The 24,259-nt window shown below is 43.6% G+C and overlaps 3 protein-coding genes and 1 long non-coding RNA gene across 4 annotated transcripts; all 4 read right to left on the bottom strand.

The window, feature by feature from the left end:
* Positions 1–570: 570 nt before the first annotated feature.
* Positions 571–11,457, bottom strand: LOC113149621 (visual system homeobox 2-like). The gene is given in 7 exon segments (XM_026341830.1): positions 571–939; positions 1,404–1,584; positions 2,892–3,015; positions 3,673–3,763; positions 4,184–4,617; positions 8,701–8,743; positions 11,364–11,457. Coding segments are annotated over 7 exon segments (1,287 nt in total). The 3' UTR covers positions 571–619.
* A 3,644-nt stretch (positions 11,458–15,101) lies between these two features.
* On the bottom strand, positions 15,102–15,760 carry LOC113149873. Its single transcript, XR_003297599.1, has 3 exons — positions 15,650–15,760; positions 15,480–15,537; positions 15,102–15,140 (listed from the first exon to the last, which is right to left on the bottom strand). It is a non-coding gene; the product is annotated as an uncharacterized LOC113149873 (long non-coding RNA).
* A 124-nt stretch (positions 15,761–15,884) lies between these two features.
* Positions 15,885–18,452, bottom strand: LOC113149619 (ubiquitin carboxyl-terminal hydrolase 37-like). The gene is made up of 10 exons (XM_033325894.1): positions 18,436–18,452; positions 17,883–17,949; positions 17,694–17,755; positions 17,326–17,463; positions 17,057–17,119; positions 16,834–16,965; positions 16,574–16,697; positions 16,330–16,481; positions 16,096–16,195; positions 15,885–15,965 (listed from the first exon to the last, which is right to left on the bottom strand). Exons 1-10 carry the CDS (start codon positions 18,450–18,452, stop codon positions 15,885–15,887), a joined length of 936 nt encoding a protein of 311 aa, XP_033181785.1.
* A 2,904-nt stretch (positions 18,453–21,356) lies between these two features.
* On the bottom strand, positions 21,357–22,292 carry LOC113149824 (ubiquitin carboxyl-terminal hydrolase 37-like). Its single transcript, XM_026342157.1, has 4 exons — positions 22,245–22,292; positions 22,075–22,132; positions 21,578–21,735; positions 21,357–21,490 (listed from the first exon to the last, which is right to left on the bottom strand). Exons 1-4 carry the CDS (start codon positions 22,278–22,280, stop codon positions 21,485–21,487), a joined length of 258 nt encoding a protein of 85 aa, XP_026197942.1. The 5' UTR covers positions 22,281–22,292; the 3' UTR covers positions 21,357–21,484.
* Positions 22,293–24,259: the final 1,967 nt, after the last annotated feature.

Below are 24,259 nucleotides of genomic sequence, written 5' to 3'. Positions count from 1 at the left end.
TGGACAGTGAAAATATGAGAGAAGCAACAGTCAGGACACATCTGAGTGGAGGAGGATGTTTAAATAGGAACTTTTAATTAGGCTACAGTTACATTTATACAAAGACAAACACAGATAATTGATGTCAACTTTACCCCATCATACAGTATTTTTAAGTATTTACATCACAATTACTGGGACAGCTGAAAGAAAACAGAGTGTAGGAAGTAACCATGTGGTTTGAAAGTAGTCACAGGAGAGAGGTCAGAGGTCATGGTCAGCTCCTGGGGAACACACCTGGAGCAGGTACAGAGTGTGGGTCTTCCTCTGCATGCTCACTGATGGGAGGGTCGTGAATGCAAGCTGCCGTGTGTCACACGACTGAGATGAATCCGTTTTTTGGAAACTGTAAAATAAATATACGCTGCAGCTACTGCGGTGTGGTACACAGCTCCATGTCTAACAACATTTTGGTGTGTGAAATCGGACAACAAAAGCTAATGTATAGTTTTGGTTGACATACAAATGTTCGTAAGCGCAGAGAGGCAGGAATTAGCTCTGGTTTACCAGAGGTGAGAAACATGTCCCTTCCTCTCTGCTGGTGTTTCACCATCAGTCAGTGTCCTGCAGCCTTTTCCTGCTACGCTTCTCCTCCTCCCACTGTTTCCTGCTTCGTCACCATGTCCTCATCCCCCTCTTTATGCGTTACGTGGCTGTTTGCCTTGTCTGAAGCTGTCCCGAGCATCCTAGCCCTGTGCTCCTGTGCCTTCGCTCGCAATTTAGCAATACTGTTCTCCATCAGTTCCTCTTTAGAAATCACAGAGTTAGCGTCTTTCCTCGGTTTCTCCTTGTCATCCTCCATCACCTCCTCTGCTGGTTTTACCTGCGCTGCTGTCGGTGGGGTGCAGCTGGGTTTGCCTGGAGAGGTGTGTGAGCTTTCAACTGACTTCTTGTGCATACCTGAAGGGAAGACAGAGAATTCTTAATTCTCTGTAATGACTTACAACAATAAATAATGTCACCATGAGGGTGTAATGAGCACAAATGTGTCATTTCTGCACGTACAGAGGTTTTGCACGTTGAAATAAAACCGATAGATGAGTGGATACAATGGAGGATAGAATCTCTTATTCAATTAGACTCAACTGATTGATTTAGACTAATCAATTGGCTCAAGGCTAGAGAGCAGATCTGCTCTAATCTCCCCTGATGAAGTGGGATTATCATCATTATCGACTGGCACCTTTCATCGACACGCTGACACTTTTATTGGCTCCTAACAGGAGCAGCTCTCAGCTCCTGTTTCCTATTTTTGGAATCTGTGCTGTCAAACACAATTGAACCACTTCATGTAGACATTTTTATGCATGTTCCCCCAAAAAGATCTAGCGTGGTTGTTGAGATTTCGAGATGTTTATACTCACCAAGCAGCCATGGGGCGTAAGACTCTGTGATGCCTTCCTTGGCAGACTTGAGGATCGACTCGGGAAGTGGGATGGAGTGACGGACCATGGCTCCGTACAAGCCGTATTCTGCCATCACGCTGCTGCGGCCCCAGCACTTCTCCCTCTTCCTCCACTTGGCTCTGCGGTTCTGAAACCACACCTGGGGATGAAGGCCGGATAAGGATTACATTAGGTTCATCCACAGTTGGGTTTCTCTGTGGTCTGAGCAAGTAATGATCTAAACAAACATATACTACTAAAATATGGAGAATGATGTATTACACATATGGGCAGAATCTGACACTCTTTGCTTTGGAGGAGAATTCATTTTGAGAGCTCACTTCCAGTGATCTTGGGTCAAATTTAACTGTTTGCTTGTGTGCACACGTTCGACACATCATGATTCTGAATGTGTCCAAGTAAAATTCAGCACATTAGTATTTCTCTACTTAATATTTCAATTTTTTTTTCTGCGGCTTGCGTGTCTGTGCATTACTCTCCTCCCTGGCTCCTCAAGTGCCTTGATTGATTTCCACCAAGCCAGACCTTGTAATAGCCCCAGCCGCTTGTGAATATGGATGAGGGAAACAGGGAAAAATGAGCATCCTAACATGGCCGAGGAGGCAGGATGAGATTGTTAGGAATGATGTGGAGAGTCAGTGTGTGTGTGTGTGTGTGTGTGTGTGTGTGTGTGTGTGTATGTGTGTGTGTGTGTGTATCTATTGCAGACCTGGAATTAAAAATGATCAAAGCTGAGCCTGGAAAGCTATTCAGGTAGATCTGATGATAACCTCCATCTCATAAAAATGGCCTCAGATGAGCAATCAAGCTTTTTGACAGCAACAGTGTGAGTGTGCATGAACCGTGTGTGTGTCTCTCCCCACTTTGTGTGTGAAGTGCTTCCTCCGAGAGGTGACCCTGGGGGCGAGGAGGCTGATTGAAAAATAAGTTAATTTCCCGGCCCGATCGATGGAAGACAGGCGCTCAAATATCACGGGAAATTAAAATGCTCATAGCAGCCGGGCGGAGCCCTCTGCTCAGTTGCTGACCTCTGCTAATTAATTTCTATGTAGTTATAGTTTCATTTCGAGGCTGCGGCCTTTCTCTCGCAGGGAAAGAGAGGAGATAGGTCCTCCTCAGTCAGCCAGTCGCATTGAGAGGGTGAATTGGCTGCTAATGTGGAAGCAGGAGGCCTTGTGAGGATGATGATGGAGCAGATGACTGGGGGCTCCACCTGTCTGCCTCAATATTTCTGTTCGTGTGAGAAATCTGTCTTTATCACTTTGTATGACCTGAATTTGTAGAAGAAGGAAATATAAAATTTTAAAAAACAAAACCTAAGGTGTAAGGTGTCTTTGTGTCTTTAGCTCTTTTTTAAACCGTGATGATTGAAGCCTCCTCAGGGTTTAACACAGATTTGACCCTCGTTTCTGCCCCCGGCCCAGATGTGAGTGCACACAGACACACCTGTATCCTGTCCTCCGGTAGCTCGGTCTTCATGGAGAGCATTTCTCGGGCGTACACATCTGGATAGTGAGCTTCATTAAAAGCTTTCTCCAGCTCCTCCAGCTGATAGGAAGTGAAAATGGTTCTGCAGACAGAGAAATGTAAAGAGCACATTTTATCCTCCATCACCACTGTTTTTAAATCCTTTCAGCTGTTACTGACTCACTGATTCTTTACAGTGCGTTTCTTTTTATTTGATTTCTTTACTTTGGTCTGGTCACCGTCACCATCACTTTGTAAGATGTAATATAATGTCAAGAGATTCATATTTGAATACTGTTATAATTACCGTATTCATATTTAATTTAATCTGTTGACAATTAATTGAATTTAGCACTAAGGAATACTGTGGTCTTGTAAAAAAATTGAATTTTTGAATTGACAAATTGTTTTTTCCCATTTATTTATATATTTAGTTATTTTAGAAGAACAATGGAAAACAATATTGTCTATTCACACATATTGACGATTGTTATTATTACTAGAGAAAAGAGAATATAGCAACAGTGTGTTTTTAAATAACAATATTATTCATTTAGTCTTTAACTTAACATTCATCATCACACAAAACACAATCGTGTCATCTTTTCTTTGAGAATTTTTGCTGTCGACAACAAACGAAAAGGCCGGTGCAGAAAATAAATGCGACATTTTTATTAAAAAAAAAAATGTTTTCAACTTGCGTCGATAATTTCGTTTAATTCGTTAATTTAATCCGTGTGTTTGTCATTTTTGTTTTTACCTGTGTCGTCTTTTCTTTCTTTTCTTGTTCTGACTCATCGATGATTTTGAGAATTTGTGGTCACCGGAGGAAAGGCTCATATCATCGGAGTCTGAGAGGAAACACAGTCAGTAAACAACTCATAAATAAAGCATAATAATAATAATAATAATAATAATAATAATAATAACAATAATAATCATAATAATAATCATAATAATTTAAATACAGATTATTCTAAACTAAACACATTAAGTTTAATGGATTATGTTAGAGCGCTGACTATTAAAAAATAAATTCTAGAAAAAAATATTTTACTAATAAATGTAAGCCATGTAAAGACAAAATTTCGTCTTTGAAAACGTATTTAACTTTCACTCCCTCCATCCTCGTTCACGTCTTCCTTAAATCGGCCTCTTCGCTGATTTCAGCTCATTTAAAATAAGATTACCAGTCAAGTAAATCTAAAAAAATGTCCCAAAGCTTGATTTAGTTTCTACAGACCCATAAAAACCTGATCTGAAACACTCACCGGAGCTGGCGGAGTGCTGCGCCTCCATCTGTGCCTCCATGTGCGCCGCTCGGTGCAGCGGCTGCAGGTGCACATTTTGCGCCTCTGACAGCACCTCCAGGAAAGCAGGTTGACTATAAAACGAGTGTATTCCTTCTGGTCCCAACAAACCCATGCCGACCCCAAGACCACCGTGTCCGAGGGCAGACCTGGGGGGCAGGAGGTGCGCCCTGTGCGGCAGAGCCTCCAGCGGCCGCCTCGGTGCCGCCGGCGGATCCTTGTTGAGGCCGAGCAGCTCCTGGATCCCAAAGCCGGTGCGCCGGTGCACCACGGGGGCCATCTTCCAGATTGTAGGCGGCTGCTGAGGTCCCCCTTGGTTCACGCTGGTTTGTGAAGCCGATTTCTGTTTATTCTCAGTGTCTGAAAGCGCAACTCCCTCCTTCCCTGTCATGACGACGAGGTTTCACTTTGTGTTTCACTCTTAGTCCAAAAAAAAAAAAAAAACCCCGAGTCCCTGGTGCAATGAGCAACGGGATGCTGTGCTTCATCCCTCTGCCCTCTGCGCCGCTTTTAATCCAGCAGGCAACAGGCGTCAGCCAATCACCAGAGAGGAGAAGACTGAAGTTTCCATCAGGACAAACGCGCTGTATTAAAGTAGATTACGCAATGTCTGTCAGAGAAATACGACAAAATGTTGAACATAGTTTGAATGTGTTGAAACTGGTGAATTTAGGATTGAGCCTCTGGCAAATGTTCAGCTGGCGACGGTCAACCACTATCAGCTAGGTCCATTTTTAGAAAGAAAGTTTGACTTTAAATTTGGTTGGTTTTAGTTTTTTATTTTTTTATTTAATGTGTATAACATATTTTACTTTCACTGCAACTCTCCAACTGGTCCTGGGATTCACTGTCCTCGGTTCAATCAGCCGGATAAGTCTCTTAAATCGAGGGGAATCCGTTTAATCTGCAGCATGTTTGTCCCCACTGAAAGATGCCAGAGTGAAACTTAGAAAAACACTTAAACTAGATCTGATACAGTTTCAATAAATACGCCACATGACGCGTAATAAATTCTGATGTTGTCGTAAAGGAACTCGTATGTTCACCTCTGCCCTTTTAAAATGAAGTTGTATGCAATTAAACGAGGCAGTTCAATACATGTGCAAAACAAATATGGATAAATGAAGCTATAACTTAACGTTTTAAGTGATGTGTGTTTGTTATTTGTTTCCAGCCAATCAGAAGACCAGTCTAAAAAACAACAACAACAACAACAACAACATCAACAACAAGGCATGATGTCATGAAACTCATGAAACATGAGCAGAAAACAAAATCTGTTCCAGAGGTCCAATTGAAAGAAACGCTAATAAACTCACAGCAGCCAATTAATCAATTCGGTTTCTTACAATCAGGACCCAAACTGATCCTCTAGACTCGCTCCTATAACTCACACTGTGATTTGCATATTCTAATTAGGTTTGCGCAACAAACCTTTTGTCTTTGGCGGCAGTCTGCGCATCTGTTGACAGGTTATTAGGCTTTTTTTTTATTCTTTGACGGTTCACATGGTAAAGAACACAATGGCCCAGTTCACAGTATTTAGGACACACCGGGGTGGCAATTAAATATGAGACAAACAGTGGCGCAAATGCCAGCGCACGACGCAGCAACGTTGATTTATTTATCTCCTGAGGTCTGATATCAAATACAAAAAAAAAAACGCTGTGCCACAGTATGAAAGGTTACACTGTGTTTCAGCGCACGAAGCCCAACTGGGAACGTGAGAGCAAACACAGTTATTGTGTCGGGGGAAATCTCCTCCTCAGCTCCTCGTCATACAGAATATAGACCTCAGCTCAAATTCAAACGCACTGGATTGTGAAATGAGGTGGAAATACTCTCATTTTCTCAGCGTCTTCACAAACCTAATCCTCTCTAATCAGCTATTTTTCAATTATTGTCGAGTTCCGATCGTTGGGAGATAATTTGCGGCACACTTTTGGACATCTGGACACACAATTACACAGCGGAGATTTTATGGAGATGAGTGGACGCGCGCGATGGAAGCGGAGATACAGTGGTGTCAATGGGACATGTGGTGATGAATATATAAATAAATAAACAGGTGGTTCCTGCGGGACTGTTTGGCACCCGTGCGTCGGGCTGTCAGTGACGGTCAAACCCACAGGAAATTTACTGCTGTAATCTGAGAGATGATCAGGAGCTGTGGCTTCACCCCGGTCAAGTCAATCAGTGGCTCTCTGTCGTCTCTGCGCGTCAGGATGCGCTGTGCGCACACTGCGCATCGTTTCCATGCAGGAAAATAGACTATACAGTAAATTAAAAATTAATATATCATGTAATCTGTAGTCTATAACCCCTAAATGTGCACTCCTAAAAATGCTGCAGCAGGTTAGTGCATTATACAGAAATTTAATGGAGCAATTTAAAATGGTACTGCGTACTTTGTATGGGCGCTGCATGCTTGTATGCATGTTTGACAACATTGAGGCATGCTCCTCATGAGACCACGGGTGGTGTCCTGGGTTATCTCCTGCCAGTTCTGGACCAGGGGATCACTGGAGAGCGCCTGGACAGTCTGAGGTGCAAACTGGCAGCATTAGAAGCACTGAAACATAATGTCCCACAGGTGCTCCATTGGATTTAGGTCAGGTGAGCCTGGGGACCAGTCAGTTCCTTCACCAAGCATTGTCATGCACCAGGAGGAACCCAGTTCCACTGAACCAGCATAGGGTCCAAGTATTTCATCCTGATACCTAACGGCACTCAGGGTGTTGTTGTCCAACCTGTAGAGGTTCTCCATTGATATGTCTTATCCAGACCATCACTGACCCACCACCAAACCAGTCATGCTGATTAATGTAACATGCAGCATAACAGCTTCTCCAGACCTTTCATGTCTGTTACGTGTGATCAGGGTGAACCTGCTCTCATTTGTGAAAAGCACAGGGGCCCAATTCTGCCAATTCTAGTGTTCTATGGCAAATGCCAATCGAGCTACGCAGAGCACAGGGCCCACAAGAGGACGTCTGGACCTCAGGCCACCCTCATGAATACTGTTTCTGACTGTTTGGTTAGAGACTTTCACACCAGTGGCCTGCTAGACTCTGTAGGCTCTGACAGTGCTCATCTTGTTCCTACTTGCACAAAAGAGCAGATACCGGTGCCATTGACAATGACACGCACTGATGTGCCATCCTGGAGGAGTTGGACTGTCTACCAAATACTAAACTAGTGAGAAAATTGTCAAAAAAGACGCAGAGAGAAAAAATGTGAGTGGCCTCCACCTGTAAATTGTTAATGTCATTGACACCAAAGCAGCTGAAAGTGATTAACAGCTACTTAACTGACCCGATCAGTATCCCAGGAATTTAACTGACTTGATGCTAAACTCTGATTAAAAAGTGTTCTTTACTATTTTTGAGCAGTGTAGATATACTACATATATAATAGCTCAAGACACGTCTTTTAAATTGGCTCTGTGATGGAGAGACAGTACATAAAAAATCCTCTTTTGATGTGTTCAAAATACAAATAAAAATCAAATGAAATAGCCAAGATGAAATATCGACTTTAATTGCTTTCTGTATCTCATGAGAAGCTATTAAAGACATTACATTAGAGGTGAAAGAAGAGATCAATACCATACTAGCAGCTATGCTAATGAGGACCCTACAGCGCACGCCTGTTTACACACACACACACACACACACACACACACACACACACACACACACACACACACACACACACACACACACACACACACACACACACACACACACTTAGACTGCAGCTAGAAACCAGTTGCTGCATCATCTCAGCTCTAAACAGGCAGCAGCTCCTTAATTCATGGTTCATGTATCTGGTTTTTATTCCTCTCACACACGGAGAGAAGAGTAAATTATCCTAATATCATTTAGACGCTAAAGTTGGCAGTATGTTGATCTGGATTACTGAATGAGCCTATGAACTCTACATGACCTCTGGCTTTATAGAGATAAGAAAACTATTATTAAAAATTTCTATTATTATATTATAGAATGAATCAGTGATTATAGCACGTCTGTGAAAACACGTGGAGTGGAGCTAAACCACGCTCAGCTCTTTCTGTCTGATCTATCTTTGTCTTTGTTTGAGGCTCCACAAATGGCTCCTCAAATCCAGCTAATTGCCGCTTCCCAGAGCTTGGCATGTAAAATGGAGAGCTGGGTCACCAAACAGCCGTTGATCAAAACATCCTATTAAGGTGAGGAAACAAAAGGCCCTCACAATCCTCACAATGTGCCACTGGTGATTCAACAGTTTGCTCTGTGGGCACAAAGCATTAATTAGGACAATAACTTCATGCCATTGCCATTCTATAGTCTCCATTTCTGTGTGAGTGCATCTATTTATGCTCTGAAGTTTGCCGGGGACTCTGACTCTGGTTAGTGCACCATATTCCCATGTTGCATGTGCAGATGTGTAATGAGGAAAACACTTTGAAATGCGGGAGAGAGGTTCCCCAACACCAAAACGTTCCTGACAAAATAATATTCCTCACTGTGGTGGCATGTAACAAGAATTGACATAATTACTTGGGCCCATTTCTTGTCTAATTAGCACACTTCCACAGTGGACAGGGACTAGCAGTTAGGCAGGAGAAGGGAATCGGACAGGCATGGCAATAGCAACACAAAAAAGGGGCCCCTGGTTTCAGTGTAATTAGGTGAGACAATGCCCCTGACTGTTTTGAGCCATGGCGCTGGCTCAGAGCTGGGGCTGAGCAGACGAGGGGACGCCCTGTGAGTTACATCTCCCCGAGACCCTAATAAGCCCCTAATTGTCTTTTTTGATTCACATGGGCAGCAGAAGCAGACACGAAGACAGCCTATTCCTGGTCTCCTGCAGAGAGCGTGGCCCCCGTCCTGAGGAAAATGAGAAATGTTACTCACTGGGGACCTTCACAGTTTCACCCCCAAAACTCCAGACAACTTGTGCTTAACAGCCTGTGACACCGTCCCAAACCTGGAAGGCTGCTCACATGTCATGTCACGTCTCTGATGTCATCAGGTACATCAGAAAATAGTTCATGAGGCTTCATAGATGCCAAAAAAACGTAGGTCCTTAGATCAACTTGAATTGTAAACAATCAGAAACAAGTACAATTATGACAATTGATTGTTGTTTTCAGTTTGTTGTGGTTCGTGTCCTCTTTGATTTGTTTGGTTCACTTCAGGAAAACGCTGCCTGTGCTGATAGGTAATTCCACAATATGACAAATAATACTATATAGTTAAACAAAGTAATTATCTCATACAAACTATGAGTTGTTTTGTTAAATAGTCACTTACAGCATGATGCCTTTAGGTACATGAGTGTCATGGCATCAGACACTCGACTTGTTTGTAATCGTTTTCCAAAAACAAAACCAGTCTTGCTTGTATTTATCCCAATCTGAATATATTTCATTCAGATTCAGTATGGTGCAACAAGCAACTGGACTCTACAGGCTGCATTTCAACACTGTAGGATGAACCACACACCCACACACACACACACACACACACACACACACACACACACACACACACACACACACACACACACACACACACACACACACACTGGTCCATATGTCCCAGACCACTTCTGATGGCAGGTGGTGCTCAAAAGGTTCAATATTTCATCATTTGCTGGCTGTAACATCCCCTGCAGTCGTGGCCTCGCAGCTCAGAGGAACGTCAATTCGATGTGTCCTCACTCCTTTAATTAGCTGTCAATTAGTGCAAGTGAATCAACTCTTCGCCTAATTAAGCAATGTCACTAGGCAGCTCCCATATACGAACCATTGTGTGAGCAGCATGTGAAAACCACAGCTAGCAAACTCGTTTTGGATCATGAGTGCAACTTAACGATCGCTGACACACTGATGTTCAGGAACCTGTGTGTGTGTGTGTGTGTGTGTGTGTAAGTGTGTTTGTGAGTGTGTGTGTGTAAAGAGCGTTAGCTGCACATGCACATGAATACTGTACAAACACGGCCTGACATAAGCACTCAGCTTTCCATTTAGGCCTTAAATGTTCTTAATCTTCTAATCCCGCACATATCTCTTAGCTGTTCTTTGCACATCACTCAAGGCTGCTGTCATTCTGCATCATCTGAAAATATAATGACTTTCACTGTGGGTTTTGTTTCCAGGGAACTCTTTCCGAGTTGGGCGTAATTCTTTCTTCCAGTTATTGTTACTGTTGATATTGACACAATTGTAAAGCAATTTCATATTCACTTTTCTAATTTGCATGACTTTCCTGTGTGTTTTTCACTCAGTTCTGTCAATTGCCACCTGCAGAAAATAATTTGTCATGCAGACTGCATACTTCATTTACAGTTGGAGCAGAAATGTAATCTACGAACATCTGTTTACTTCTGACTTGAGACAAAAGCTTGTCTTTAATTTGACAAGCTGTCTTTAAAGTGATTTTCTGAGCTGACTGAATAAAGATTTGCCATCAAATTTTAGGTTTACATTTCTGAACACTGTTTGCTTACAAATTACAAATTGCTACTAAACTAAAAAAAAAAAAAAAAAACATGAATGAGAAAGATGAGATAAGAGGCTTCACAGGCTATGTTACACTCACGCAAACACAATGATGATGATGTGATGAGTATGGAGGAATGAAGAAAATCTGTTGTGGTGTTACAAAAGGTCACTGAGTTAAACAGTCTGCACATCACTAAACTGTGACTTGAACAGTGCAGTGATAAATCAATTAGCAAAATACATTTAAAAAAATGTACCTACTGATTCCAATATGGTCCATAAAATAATGTAGAAGCTATTCTGTGATTTTACCTGTTGTCTGAGATATGGGGGGTGTTTTTGACACAAAGCTTTAAAAATGGTCAGTTTCTTCAATTGAGGATGCTTTGTGTCTCGCTGGCATGTGAGTTCAGCCACGTTGCCCCCTCCCTCCTTCCACCAGCTATTCTGCACCATTACCGGCTGTAATTGTTATTTAATGGATTAAACATTCATCCTTCCAGTGAAAAGCCCCAGAGGGTCCAATGACAGCCTCACCATGTTCACACAGCAAAGAATCCCCCATCACACACACACACACACACACACACACACTCACTCTTGCTCGTTTGACGGCAGTGTTTGTGCTTAAAATTCAATTACCTACTTACTGATAGCTCTCTGGGGTGCGGCACAAGTGGACACGGTGCCGGTGGTGGAGGTGTAGATGATTTCCCAGGAGGCCTCAGTTTCCACTGCACATCTCGAGCCGGATCTATTTCATGGCTTTGCTCATCAGCAGCAGACGCAGATGGAGCTCGAGCAGCCGCCATCCACCTGCACACACCAGCGCACGCAGACACAGACAAAGACGGGGACAAAGACACACACGCTCCAATCATTTCTTATTGCACGTGCTAACAGAGTGAAGAAGACACTTGCTGAGCCTGGGCCTGATTGACTACAATTTACATAGATGGATATATGGATTCTTTTTATTTTAGGGCTGCAACTTCAATGTTCAATTTATTTGTATGTTGTAATTTAAGACGTGAAGTAATTTTTAATGCAGTCTTTGTTTTAAACACAGCCACAAACCTGCTTTTTTTCATTAAATAAAATAATCTACACTGTTACATGTTACATTTTCACTAAAAAGCCACAGGTAGTGCCCCACAGGTTAGCCACGCGTCTTAGAAGTCCCCTGAGGCCTCCAGGGGCCCCAGAGGAACACTCAGCTTGCTGCAGCCCGCGTTCCCCGCTAATTACAGCACTTGTCTTTCTCCCATGAGACACTAGCACACTGATGACAACACGCCACAGTTTGAAGCTCTGCATCACAGGGTAACAGCTGGGGCTGCCGGCTGCACGTCAATACAGAGGGAGCACCAAGGAGTAATGATGATGCTGCAGGGGGTGGTAGCCAAAGCATTCGTTCACATCATTCAAAGGTAGTTTTGTTGCCATCTTGCACACACTTCCCAAACTCAGCTCTAGTAATTGCCCCTCAGCAGTGTTAGATGTGCCCGCTCAGACAAATTCAACGTGTGTAAACAGACATTAACATGATATACAGTACTGTATAATCAAACCCAAGTTCATCAGATAATAAAGGTGAATCTTGTTGTCCTTTAATGTAACAGGGTCGGATTAAAGCATGCACGTCCCTATGGGTGACAGTGGATCGATGAGCTTTACACATACTGTACTCTTCTCTGTGTGATTGCAGCGACTGTTCATTAGCAGGCTGCTGGGCTTTAATGGCCTGCGCACTTCTGTCAGCTATAAATCTCCAGACTCCACCCAGGTTTGCTCCTCTGTCTCATCAAAGCGCTGTGAAGAATGAAGTCAGCGTGATGAAAAAGAGAATGAGATTTATCTGCTCGCTCCTCCTCCACTTCTTTTACACACCAAGACGGGCTCATGACAGAGAAATGAGACTTCACCAAGACACACCCAGAAATGCAATAACGCCACTGGATAAAAGTATAATGACTGTGTGCAGGAATAGAAACGAGGAAGTGACTCCGAGAATCTAGGAAAGATGGCAAATATGAAGGTGCTGCTAATAATAATCTCTGATTTAGATGAAGCATTATGAAGTTCTTGTGTGTTGTTGAAACTTAGCCCAGATATGCAACAGTGGTTCGCGGCTGATTGCAGGTCCAGGTCTTGATCTTGCTTAGCACAAACTTTTTAAGAAAAGCTAACTGTCAGAAAATGTAGTTTGACAGTTGGATGATGTCAGCGAGCGCGGGGCGGTGGAGAGTGAAGACATGTTGCTGCGTCCCATTCACTCTGACCTTTTTTTTTTTTCCTGCAGTTCCAGGTCAAGAAATCTAGGTCAGAGAACAATGCTCTCTCTCTGTTAGACCATAGCATGGTGCCAAAACCCTTCACATGCTCCCCTCTGACCCTAAGCCTTCACATCGAGCCACTCAACACAACATTACACTCTGGACACACACACACACACACACACACACACAGTTTAGGGAACTGTTTAATGAAGCAGGAAGTAGAGCCACCTGGTGGTGATATCAGATAATTACACCCTGTCTGTCTGTCTGGAAACTCTGTTGTTATTTTTATACCAATCTGGCAGAAGAGTAGCATTCTACATAAATACATCATTAATTACTTAACAGCTTCTTTTAACTCTTCATGTTGGTAACCTTTAAACAATAACACTGTGTAGGTGTGTATTTGGGTCTGATTTGTGTTTTGATGATCAAAAATACAAAAGAACAAAACTTGTTAAATCGCTATAGCAACAGAAGCCTTGGATGTTTTGCTGAATGAGAGATGAATCTGCTTAACTTTTTAATTTTCACGTTTACCGTCAGTCTTCCGCACTTTTATTTTTTCCGCCGCTGCGTGATGACGTCATGTTAGTCGGAAGTCAAAAGCCCGATGAGCTCGTGAGCTCCTCGCCGGGTGCGGTGGCGCGCGCCTGTAATCCAAGCTACCGGGAGGCTGAGGCTGGAGGATCGTTTGAGCTCAGGAGCTCTGAGCTGCAGCGGACTATGGCGATCGGGTGTCCGCACTAAGCTCGGTATCGATATGGTGCTCCTGGGGGAGCCCGGGACCACCAGGTCGTCTAAGGAGGGGTGCACCGGCCCAGGTCGGACACGGAGCAGGTCAAAGCCCCCGTGCCGCTCAGTAGTGGGATCGCGCCTGTGAATAGACGCTGTAGTGCAGCCTGAGTAAAACAGCGGGACCCAGTCTTTTTCAGTCCCTCCCCGACAAACTACTGTCACTACACACACTCACACATCATGTGTGCCCCCCCCCCACACTGCAGCTCCTTCACTCCGCTCCCACCACAAACCTCCACTGACTGCAGCTCTCAGGGTCCCACACCACCTCCACCTGGACCACTGCACCAACTGCACCCAGCACTTCTCACCGGCTCCTGCAGGTGGCGCTAAACCACAACTACAAACATTCAGCGGCTCTCAAACTTTTTCTTTCACCTGAATCTGTGTTTTGGTTCTGATGGTTCTGTTCTGGTTCAAATAACAGAAACACACTGACGCTGTGTTCAGTAAGTTTCACCAGAGAATGAGTCACAAATTATTTCTAATTGTGAACTGATGACATCACAACGTGAATCAGTTTTCAGTCCCGAAGTGCACAGACTATTTTATCAGAAAGGTAGATGATAAAGATCAGTCAGAGTGAGCTCTGTGTGCAGGATAGGAACACGTTGACCTTAAATTGAACCTTATAAAAATATGATAAAAACCCCAAAGAGTACAATCTGCAGAGGTTTATTTAGTTTTCACTCTTGTCCTCAGAGAGCAAGCCAAATACTGGAACAACACAGAACCATCTCTGCACTGCACAGCTCGGGTGACACAGCTGATCAGTTGAGGTGGACTTGTTCTGCTGTCCAGGGGCGACGGCGGCAAGGAAAAACTCCCTCTGACAGAGGAAGAAACCTTGGGAGGAACCAGGCTCTCTGAGGGTGGTGGCCCATCCTCCTGTGGGCTGTGGGACCTCCAGCTGTTCTTGTCTAGGCGGCATCTTCATCATCCGTCTGTGTTCGTGGTCCTTCGTTGTCAACCTCCATGTTCACCACCTGCAGATTAATGACTCAGAGAGAAGAGCCAGACTTACCGCTGGTGTTTTTGAGTCACTGATCCTGGAGTCACATCATCAGTTTTTGTTGTCCCACTTTCTTCAAGGTGTTTTACATCTGACAACACAGACAGAAGTCTCACTAAATACTCTGCTGGTGTGTTAAGATGGACGTCCGAGCGTTGTCTGTGTGTCTTCTTCTTACGTGTTTCTGGTAAAACAGGATGTAGGCCGAGTCCTGGCGCTGCTGGCAGACGGACGCACCAGTTGTTTCTTGGACCAGCAAATCGTTGATGGTGAGCCAGCGGTCAGCTGGCTCGTCAGGACAGTTGTCCGGGTGGACACGGTCACAGATGTAGTGTCCTACGAGGAGAGATTATGTAGGCTCCTTTATTTTAACTGAGACCAGACAGAATTGACTTCCTGATGGATTCAGTTTGTGTAATAAAGCTCTGACAGTTAACAACTTTAATTAGACATTATCCTCACACAGTTTATTTACATCTGTCTCAGAACTGAGTGAAAGTCATTGTTCTTATGTGAAACCAGACGTTCAGTCAAAGTGAACAAATTAATATGCTGCAAAATGTACTGTATTAAATGCTGCTGTGACTGAATTAAGACAATCGAAACATTTTTTATCATTAGTTGAGTTTCTAACTCATCTGTGATCTGTTTCAATAAGATGTCTGATGATCTTACCTATTTCTGCGGTGCCAAAATGGCTGATGGCACTGACCAAACTGTAGCAGCTGTTTTCCTGAGAAGAAGCACAGTCAGCAGGAGTTAGATTCACACACACAGATTTACTTCACTTACTTACTCACTTCATAGTTTCTGATTGTTCTTAGGTGACCTCCGTTTGTCTGTACCTGTTTGGAGGACACAATCAGGTCCCTCTGTAGCATGACTGGGTCTTGCACCTTCACCAGCTGAAAGGAGGGAGTGAAGCCAAAGCGCTTCAGGTGCAGGACGAGCACTCTGTAGGAAATGTGGCAGATTGTTAGAAAACGATTTGTTGTCATTGGTGAAGATCAAGGAGTCTTTATGCACAGTGAAGTCCAGTTTGGAAACCACTCAGGTCACTGGTGATAGTTGTGATGTCACTCACCTTGGCAGGTTCTTGAAGTCTGACCTCTGGCCTGATGTTGTCCCTCCACACTCACAGTTGTACTCCACCTCTGTCTCCTGCAGATCAGCACAGAGAAAACAGACTCTGTGAAATAAAGCGTGTAACAAAACCAGAACACACACAAACAGAACTCTGTGTGTGTTGAGTCGGTGCTGATGTGACCGAACAGGAACAGACGGGTCGTACCATCTGGTACCGCTGGATCATCTGATCCACAGAGCCTCCAGGAACCAGGTCGAGGGACAGGTTGGTGAATGTTTCTAGTTGTTTTGACTGGATCCCACACCTGCACATTAAATCAATAATACATATAAAACACATCAACAAGGGTCCAACCAGGCTGCTGCTGGACCAGACCAGGGGTGTGTTGACCCCTGTTCTGTCCTGCTGTGTGTCTGATGTTTTTTTTTGTAGTCTCACCTCTTGCAGGTCCTTGTGTTCTCCATGTTGAACACCAGGTGACCCTCAACGGGGCAGGTGTACGTTCTGCTCATGATGTCTGCACAGTCCTGAAGCAGAGGGGCCAGATTCCTCATCTGATCCAGGACTGAGGTGAGGAACTCGTGAGCGTCCTAAAGTCACAGTGACACAACAAGGAGTTGACACACAGAAGGGAAAAATCAGGAGGAGGTGGAATCCTAAAAAATGACCCCAGCTGACTCACTTTCTGCTGCTGGTCCCTGAACTCGGGCACCTGGACTGACAGCACCTCCTTAAATGAATGCAGGAGGCGGCTTTTTCTTTGGTAGTCCAGGGAGGTGTGGGCGTCTCTGACGGCCATGAATCTTCTGCAGAGGGTGAAAGAAAAGAGAAGTTCCTGCTGATCTCTCATTGAAACTTTTCTTCTGCTTTGTGGAGTGTGTGTGTGTGTGTGTGTGTGTGTGTGTGTGTGTGTGTGTGTGTGTGTGTATGTGTCCTCTGTACCTCAACAGTCGGGCACTAGGGACTGAGCTCCAGAGCCACTTCTGGCAGCTGAAGCCCCTCACAAAGTCCCCCAGTCCCAGGAGACTCTGCAGGCTGGAGTTCATATAGCAGCTTTGTCCTGTGTTTGGAAACCTGACACACAAACACAACAAGTCAAACACACATCAACATGATCAATTCTTCGTTAACTACATCTTGTTACAAGTTTGGTTCTTGTTCTCACCCGAGGCAGTTGATGATTCTTATGTTTGCACCATAAGTGAAACCAGCTGAACTGTGTGTGAAGCTACACAGAGAAATAAATACACATAAACACACAGTCAGTAAGAATTTAAAGTGTGTTATCTTATTAAAGAGACCCTGACAGTCTTTGAAAACCTTCACCAAGGTTGTTAATGTCAGATAAACAGTGAAGACACAGCTAAACGTTTGATTTCTGAGACGCTGACTTTGACTGTATCAGTACAACATGTGGGGGTGTTTTCTACTGACATGTTCAAGTGTTGTTGGTTCAGCGACTGGATGACGGCCTCCCTCCTTAAATCGTTGTAGTTGGGCAAACCAGGCAGCCAGTAGTCTGTCTCATCCTGGTCAGAGTTTGACTGTGGGAGCTTCTTTATTTTTCGTGGACTGTTGATGGAAGAAGACAAGATAAGTTACAGAAAATGCAAATAAATAAAATATTAAACTGGATTACACATTACTACAGAGTTTATTTAACTGTAACAGATTTTGAAGAAACGTCCCGTGAGGCGACTCAGATGGACATCACGTTTACCAAAGAACTGTGATCATATGTCCAAATAAGACAATGGTTCTCATAAAGCTAATTTATAGCAACTTTAAATCAGTTTCATCACCTCCTCTGAGGTTTCTCCTTATCTTTGTTATTGTCGGCAGCAGGACTGACACGATTCTTTTTCTGTTGGAGGAAAAATTCACTTAGAGTTCACTAATTTAAAGACAGACTGATGAACGACATCAGATTTAGTCTGGACACGGAGCTAAGTGGTTAAAACTGAGCTCAGGCTCCTTTCTGTCGAACATACCTTGAAGCATTTCAACAATCGACGCCACCAACGAGTGTTTTTGGTGGTTTGATTTGACTCAGTTTTGCTAAAAAGAAAAAAGATTTTTCTGTAAAGCTTTTGCAAAATGAGCAAAGTCAGAAAAAATAAAGGTGTGGTGCAGAAAACAGTTTTTGTCTCAATTTTTCCTCATTAATCATAATAAATTATTAATTAATGCTCTACCACACTTTTAAACAAAGTCATTCACTAAATAAAACTGCAAAAACATCACTGCACAAACTAAAAAATGACTCAGTGACAAAAGTTTTTACCTTTTCTTTCCTCCTGTTTGATCAGTTTGTTTCTTCTGCAGAGTAAAAAGAAGAATCATTATTATGAGTGAACTATGTTTAATGGTCACTTACAACAAGTCTCAATAGATCAGTGTATGAAATGATGTTAATGTGATGATCTGATGATTTCTGTCATACCTCTACGTGACGGAAGAGATAGTTCCTCCACTGTTTCTTCTTGCTAATTCTTCCACTCTCAGCTGGGTTTGCTGAGTTTGGAGCTTTGGTGGCAGCAACACTGTTGGTAAAGAGTCATTTAGCCAGGAATAAATCATTAATCATTTGTAAAAAGCACTATTTCAGATGGTAACTAGCTACTGAAACTAATGTGAGGATCAAGGAGTTGTTAAAATAATAATAAAACAACAACAGTAATAAATGTTCTTACGTTGCGTGAGAGCTGAGATGTTGTTTGCTCTCATCTGCCACAAGATCCTCTGAAGGTTTTTGTTTTTTCTGTTCAGAATGTAAAAAAAAAATTGTAAAATATTGACAGAAAAATAAAGTGTGTAGCAGCAAACTGGACAAAAATCACCTACAAGACATTTAACTCAATAAAACGTCTGAATATGCCAACGTTTCTAGTTCACAAGCTCAAATTAATGATACAGAATCTGCAGAAATATGTGTAATTCATCAGTGAGACAAACCCTCTGTGGGAAAAAACGCAATCCAAACATCTTGATGCTGATTTGATCCGTTTAGTGACTTAAACTTCAAGTGTTTGCTCTTGTTTAGTTCAAGTGTTGAAGTGAATCTGGTCTCTCAGTGAGACTGGGACTTCTAAACTCAGCAGTTCTGGATTGTGAATGGTTGTGATGTCATAAACTCAGCTCTCTGCTAATGTGCATATTTTAGAATATGTAGAATATAGTATTTATAATGTCTTCAGCTACAGCAATGTCTCCACTGTGTTTGGGAAATGCTGCTGTTTGTCATCTTACCCAGAGTCTGATGAGAAGGGATCAGTTTCACCTCTGAGCCTCCAGCACAGGACGGGTTTAACTCTGCTCAGCTCAGAGTTAGTAGCAGGTGGAAACTGTTAGAGGGACAAACACAGACCCACAGGTGTCTCCATGTTGTTTTATTTTTATTTACATGTAAAATCAAAATCAGAGTTCATCAGTTTAGCACAAGTTAGAGTTTGTGATTCAAGCTGACAAGCATTTAATGACGTAGCAGACAACAGGTTGGGTTGTTTCAAGGTTTAGTTTTTCATTTTTGATGAAGCTTTGTTTCCTCCACTGCTTTTAATAAACTACATTTAACATATCCTGGAGATTTTTTCATCTTCCAAAGTAAAACTGTCTCTATCTGCCCTGCAGGGGGAGACAAAGTACAACATTAAACAAGCTTCTAGATGAATTACTCATTAAGACACAACAGTTTTATCTCAGTGAAACGTGCATCAAATAAAAAACACAGAAACACCGTGAGCTTCCACAAACACGTTTTTAAAGTTAATTAACCTGAAAATATCTGCAGGGTTTATAGGTTACTGCATCAGATTTAAACGTTTCTTTAATATTTATCCGCTTCTCATTTGCTGTCTGCACATCAAACCACAATAATGAATATTGTTCACTGATCAAATGAAGTTTAATGTCATTCAGAGTCTTTTTTTCTTTTCAACTTTCATAATAATAATAATAATAATAATAATTTTGCTAAAATACTAAAACCCTGAACGTGTCGTCCCACTCTGACACACTGAACTTCAGTGACTGAGGTCAATCTGTGCAAACTGTGTTTTCACTGACAGAGATCAGTGAAACTGTGGCTGTTGTTGTTTTGTGAAGAGTTGACGTCACTTCTGTTTCATCCTTCTGTCAGATCAGATCATGACGTAATAAGCCTGAATGTCATGAAGTCATCTCATCATTTAGATGTTTTATGTAGATTACTGTGACTGTGAGTTTTCACCTAAACCTTCTCAGTCAGCTGACGAGTGACGAGAGTCGCGCTGCTGCGTGATGACGTCATGTTAGTCAGAGTCAAAAGCCCGATGAGCTCGTGAGCTCCTCGCCGGGTGCGGTGGCGCGCGCCTGTAATCCAAGCTACCGGGAGGCTGAGGCTGGAGGATCGTTTGAGCTCAGGAGCTCTGAGCTGCAGCGGACTATGGCGATCGGGTGTCCGCACTAAGCTCGGTATCGATATGGTGCTCCTGGGGGAGCCCGGGACCACCAGGTCGTCTAAGGAGGGGTGCACCGGCCCAGGTCGGACACGGAGCAGGTCAAAGCCCCCGTGCCGCTCAGTAGTGGGATCGCGCCTGTGAATAGACGCTGTAGTGCAGCCTGAGTAAAACAGCGGGACCCAGTCTTTTTCAGTCCCTCCCCGACAAACTACTGTCACTACACACACTCACACATCATGTGTGCCCCCCCCCCCACACTGCAGCTCCTTCACTCCGCTCCCACCACAAACCTCCACTGACTGCAGCTCTCAGGGTCCCACACCACCTCCACCTGGACCACTGCACCAACTGCACCCAGCACTTCTCACCGCCTCCTGCAGGTGGCGCTAAACCACAACTACAAACATTCAGCGGCTCTCAAACTTTTTCTTTCACCTGAATCTGTGTTTTGGTTCTGATGGTTCTGTTCTGGTTCAAATAACAGAAACACACTGACGCTGTGTTCAGTAAGTTTCACCAGAGAATGAGTCACAAATTATTTCTAATTGTGAACTGATGACATCACAACGTGAATCAGTTTTCAGTCCCGAAGTGCACAGACTATTTTATCAGAAAGGTAGATGATAAAGATCAGTCAGAGTGAGCTCTGTGTGCAGGATAGGAACACGTTGACCTTAAATTGAACCTTATAAAAATATGATAAAAACCCCAAAGAGTACAATCTGCAGAGGTTTATTTAGTTTTCACTCTTGTCCTCAGAGAGCAAGCCAAATACTGGAACAACACAGAACCATCTCTGCACTGCACAGCTCTGGTGACACAGCTGATCAGTTGAGGTGGACTTGTTCTGCTGTCCAGGGGCGACGGCGGCAAGGAAAAACTCCCTCTGACAGAGGAAGAAACCTTGGGAGGAACCAGGCTCTCTGAGGGTGGTGGCCCATCCTCCTGTGGGCTGTGGGACCTCCAGCTGTTCTTGTCTAGGCGGCATCTTCATCATCCGTCTGTATTCGTGGTCCTTCGTTGTCAACCTCCATGTTCACCACCTGCAGATTAATGACTCAGAGAGAAGAGCCAGACTTACCTCTGGTGTTTTTGAGTCACTGATCCTGGAGTCACATCATCAGTTTTTGTTGTCCCACGTTCTTCAAGGTGTTTTACATCTGACAACACAGACAGAAGTCTCACTAAATACTCTGCTGGTGTGTTAAGATGGACGTCCGAGGGTTGTCTGTGTGTCTTCTTCTTACGTGTTTCTGGTAAAACAGGATGTAGGCTGAGTCCTGGCGCTGCTGGCAGACGGACGCACCAGTTGTTTCTTGGACCAGCAAATCGTTGATGGTGAGCCAGCGGTCAGCTGGCTCGTCTGGACAGTTGTCCGGGTGGACACGGTCACAGATGTAGTGTCCTACGAGGAGAGATTATGTAGGCTCCTTTATTTTAACTGAGACCAAACAGAATTGACTTCCTGATGGATTCAGTTTGTGTAATGAAGCTCTGACAGTTAACAACTTTAATTAGACATTATCCTCACACAGTTTATTTAAATCTGTCTCTGAACTGAGTGAAAGTCATTGTTCTTATGTGAAACCAGACGTTCAGTCAAAGTGAACGAATTAATATGCTGCAAAATGTACTGTATTAAATGCTGCTGTGACTGAATTAAGACAATCGAAACATTTTTTATTATTAGTTGAGTTTCTAACTCATCTGTGATCTGTTTCAATAAGATGTCTGGTGGTCTTACCTATTTCTGCGGTGCCAAAATGGCTGATGGCACTGACCAAACTGTAGCAGCTGTTTTCCTGAGAAGAAGCACAGTCAGCGGGAGTTAGATTCACACACACAGATTTACTTCACTTACTTACTCACTTCATAGTTTCTGATTGTTCTTAGGTGACCTCCGTTTGTCTGTACCTGTTTGGAGGACACAATCAGGTCCCTCTGTAGCATGACTGGGTCTTGCACCTTCACCAGTTGAAAGGAGGGAGTGAAGCCAAAGCGCTTCAGGTGCAGGACGAGCACTCTGTAGGAAATGTGGCAGATTGTTAGAAAACGATTTGTTGTCATTGGTGAAGATCAAGGAGTCTTTATGCACAGTGAAGTCCAGTTTGGAAACCACTCAGGTCACTGGTGATAGTTGTGATGTCGCTCACCTTGGCAGGTTCTTGAACTCTGACCTCTGGCCTGATGTTGTCCCTCCACACTCACAGTTGTACTCCACCTCTGTCTCCTGCAAATCAGCACAGAGAAAACAGACTCTGTGAAATAAAGCGAGTAACAAAACCAAAACACACACAAACAGAACTCTGTGTGTGTTGAGTTGGTGCTGATGTGACCGAACAGGAACAGACGGGTCGTACCATCTGGTACCGCTGGATCATCTGATCCACAGAGCCTCCAGGAACCAGGTCGAGGGACAGGTTGGTGAATGTTTCTAGTTGTTTTGACTGGATCCCACACCTGCACATTAAATCAATAATACATATAAAAACACATCAACAAGGGTCCCAACCAGGCTGCTGCTGGACCAGACCGAGGGTGTGTTGACCCCTGTTCTGTCCTGCTGTGTGTCTGATGTTTTTTTTTTGTAGTCTCACCTCTTGCAGGTCCTTGTGTTCTCCATGTTGAACACCAGGTGACCCTCAACGGGGCAGGTGTACGTCCTGCTCATGATGTCTGCACAGTCCTGAAGCAGGGGGGCCAGATTCCTCATCTGATCCAGGACTGAGGTGAGGAACTCGTGAGCGTCCTAAAGTCACAGTGACACAACAAGGAGTTGACACACAGAAGGGAAAAATCAGGAGGAGGTGGAATCCTAAAAAAGGACCCCAGCTGACTCACTTTCTGCTGCTGGTCCCTGAACTCGGGCACCTGGACTGACAGCACTTCCTTAAATGAATGCAGGAGGCGGCTTTTTCTTTGGTAGTCCAGGGAGGTGTGGGCGTCTCTGACGGCCATGAATCTTCTGCAGAGGGTGAAAGAAAAGAGAAGTTCCTGCTGATCTCTCATTGAAACTTTTCTTCTGCTTTGTGGAGTGTGTGTGTGTGTGTGTGTGTGTGTGTGTGTGTGTGTGTGTGTGTGTGTGTGTGTGTGTGTGTGTGTGTGTGTGTCCTCTGTACCTCAACAGTCGGGCACTAGGGACTGAGCTCCAGAGCCACTTCTGGCAGCTGAAGCCCCTCACAAAGTCCCCCAGTCCCAGGAGACTCTGCAGGCTGGAGTTCATATAGCAGCTTTGTCCTGTGTTTGGAAACCTGACACACAAACACAACAAGTCAAACACACATCAACATGATCAATTCTTCGTTAACCACATCTTGTTACAAGTTTGTTCTTGTTCTCACCCGAGGCAGTTGATGATTCTTATGTTTGCACCATAAGTGAAACCAGCTGAACTGTGTGTGAAGCTACACAGAGAAATAAATACACACAAACACACAGTCAGTAAGAATTTAAAGTGTGTTATGTTATTAAAGAGACTCTGACAGTCTTTGAAAACCTTCAGCAAGGTTGTTAATGTCAGATAAACAGGGAAGAGACAGCTAAACGTTTGATTTCTGAGACGCTGACTTTGACTGTATCAGTACAACATGTGGGGGTGTTTTCTACTGACATGTTCAAGTGTTGTTGGTTCAGCGACTGGATGACGGCCTCCCTCCTTAAATCGTTGTAGTTGGGCAAACCAGGCAGCCAGTAGTCTGTCTCATCCTGGTCAGAGTTTGACTGTGGGAGCTTCTTTATTTTTCGTGGACTGTTGATGGAAGAAGACAAGATAAGTTATAGAAAATGCAAATAAATAAAATATTAAACTGGATTACACATTACTACAGAGTTTATTTAACTGTAACAGATTTTAAAGAAACATCCCGTGAGTCGACTCAGATGGACATCACGTTTACCAAAGAACTGTGATCATATGTCCAAATAAGACA

The sequence above is a fragment of the Anabas testudineus genome, chromosome 24, assembly GCF_900324465.2.
Source record: "Anabas testudineus chromosome 24, fAnaTes1.2, whole genome shotgun sequence".
In the NCBI taxonomy this organism is placed as follows: Eukaryota; Metazoa; Chordata; class Actinopteri; order Anabantiformes; family Anabantidae; genus Anabas; species Anabas testudineus.
This window is presented reverse-complemented; position numbering and strand designations above follow the sequence as displayed.

What these genes read in the sequence shown, in the direction of transcription:
- LOC113149824 (XM_026342157.1), bottom strand. Translation starts at nt 22,280, where the DNA reads ATGCTACAGAGGGACCTGATTGTGTCCTCCAAACAG. An exon ending in TGATTGTGTCCTCCAAACAG is followed by an intron (nt 22,133 to 22,244) that starts GTACAGACAAAC and finishes GCTTCTTCTCAG; the next exon opens with GAAAACAGCTGCTACAGTTT. An exon ending in TTTTGGCACCGCAGAAATAG is followed by an intron (nt 21,736 to 22,074) that starts GTAAGACCACCA and finishes CTCTCCTCGTAG; the next exon opens with GACACTACATCTGTGACCGT.
- LOC113149619 (XM_033325894.1), bottom strand. An exon ending in AAGGAGAAACCTCAGAGGAG is followed by an intron (nt 17,464 to 17,693) that starts GTGATGAAACTG and finishes TTCCATCAACAG; the next exon opens with TCCACGAAAAATAAAGAAGC. An exon ending in AGAATCATCAACTGCCTCGG is followed by an intron (nt 16,966 to 17,056) that starts GTGAGAACAAGA and finishes TTTGTGTGTCAG; the next exon opens with GTTTCCAAACACAGGACAAA.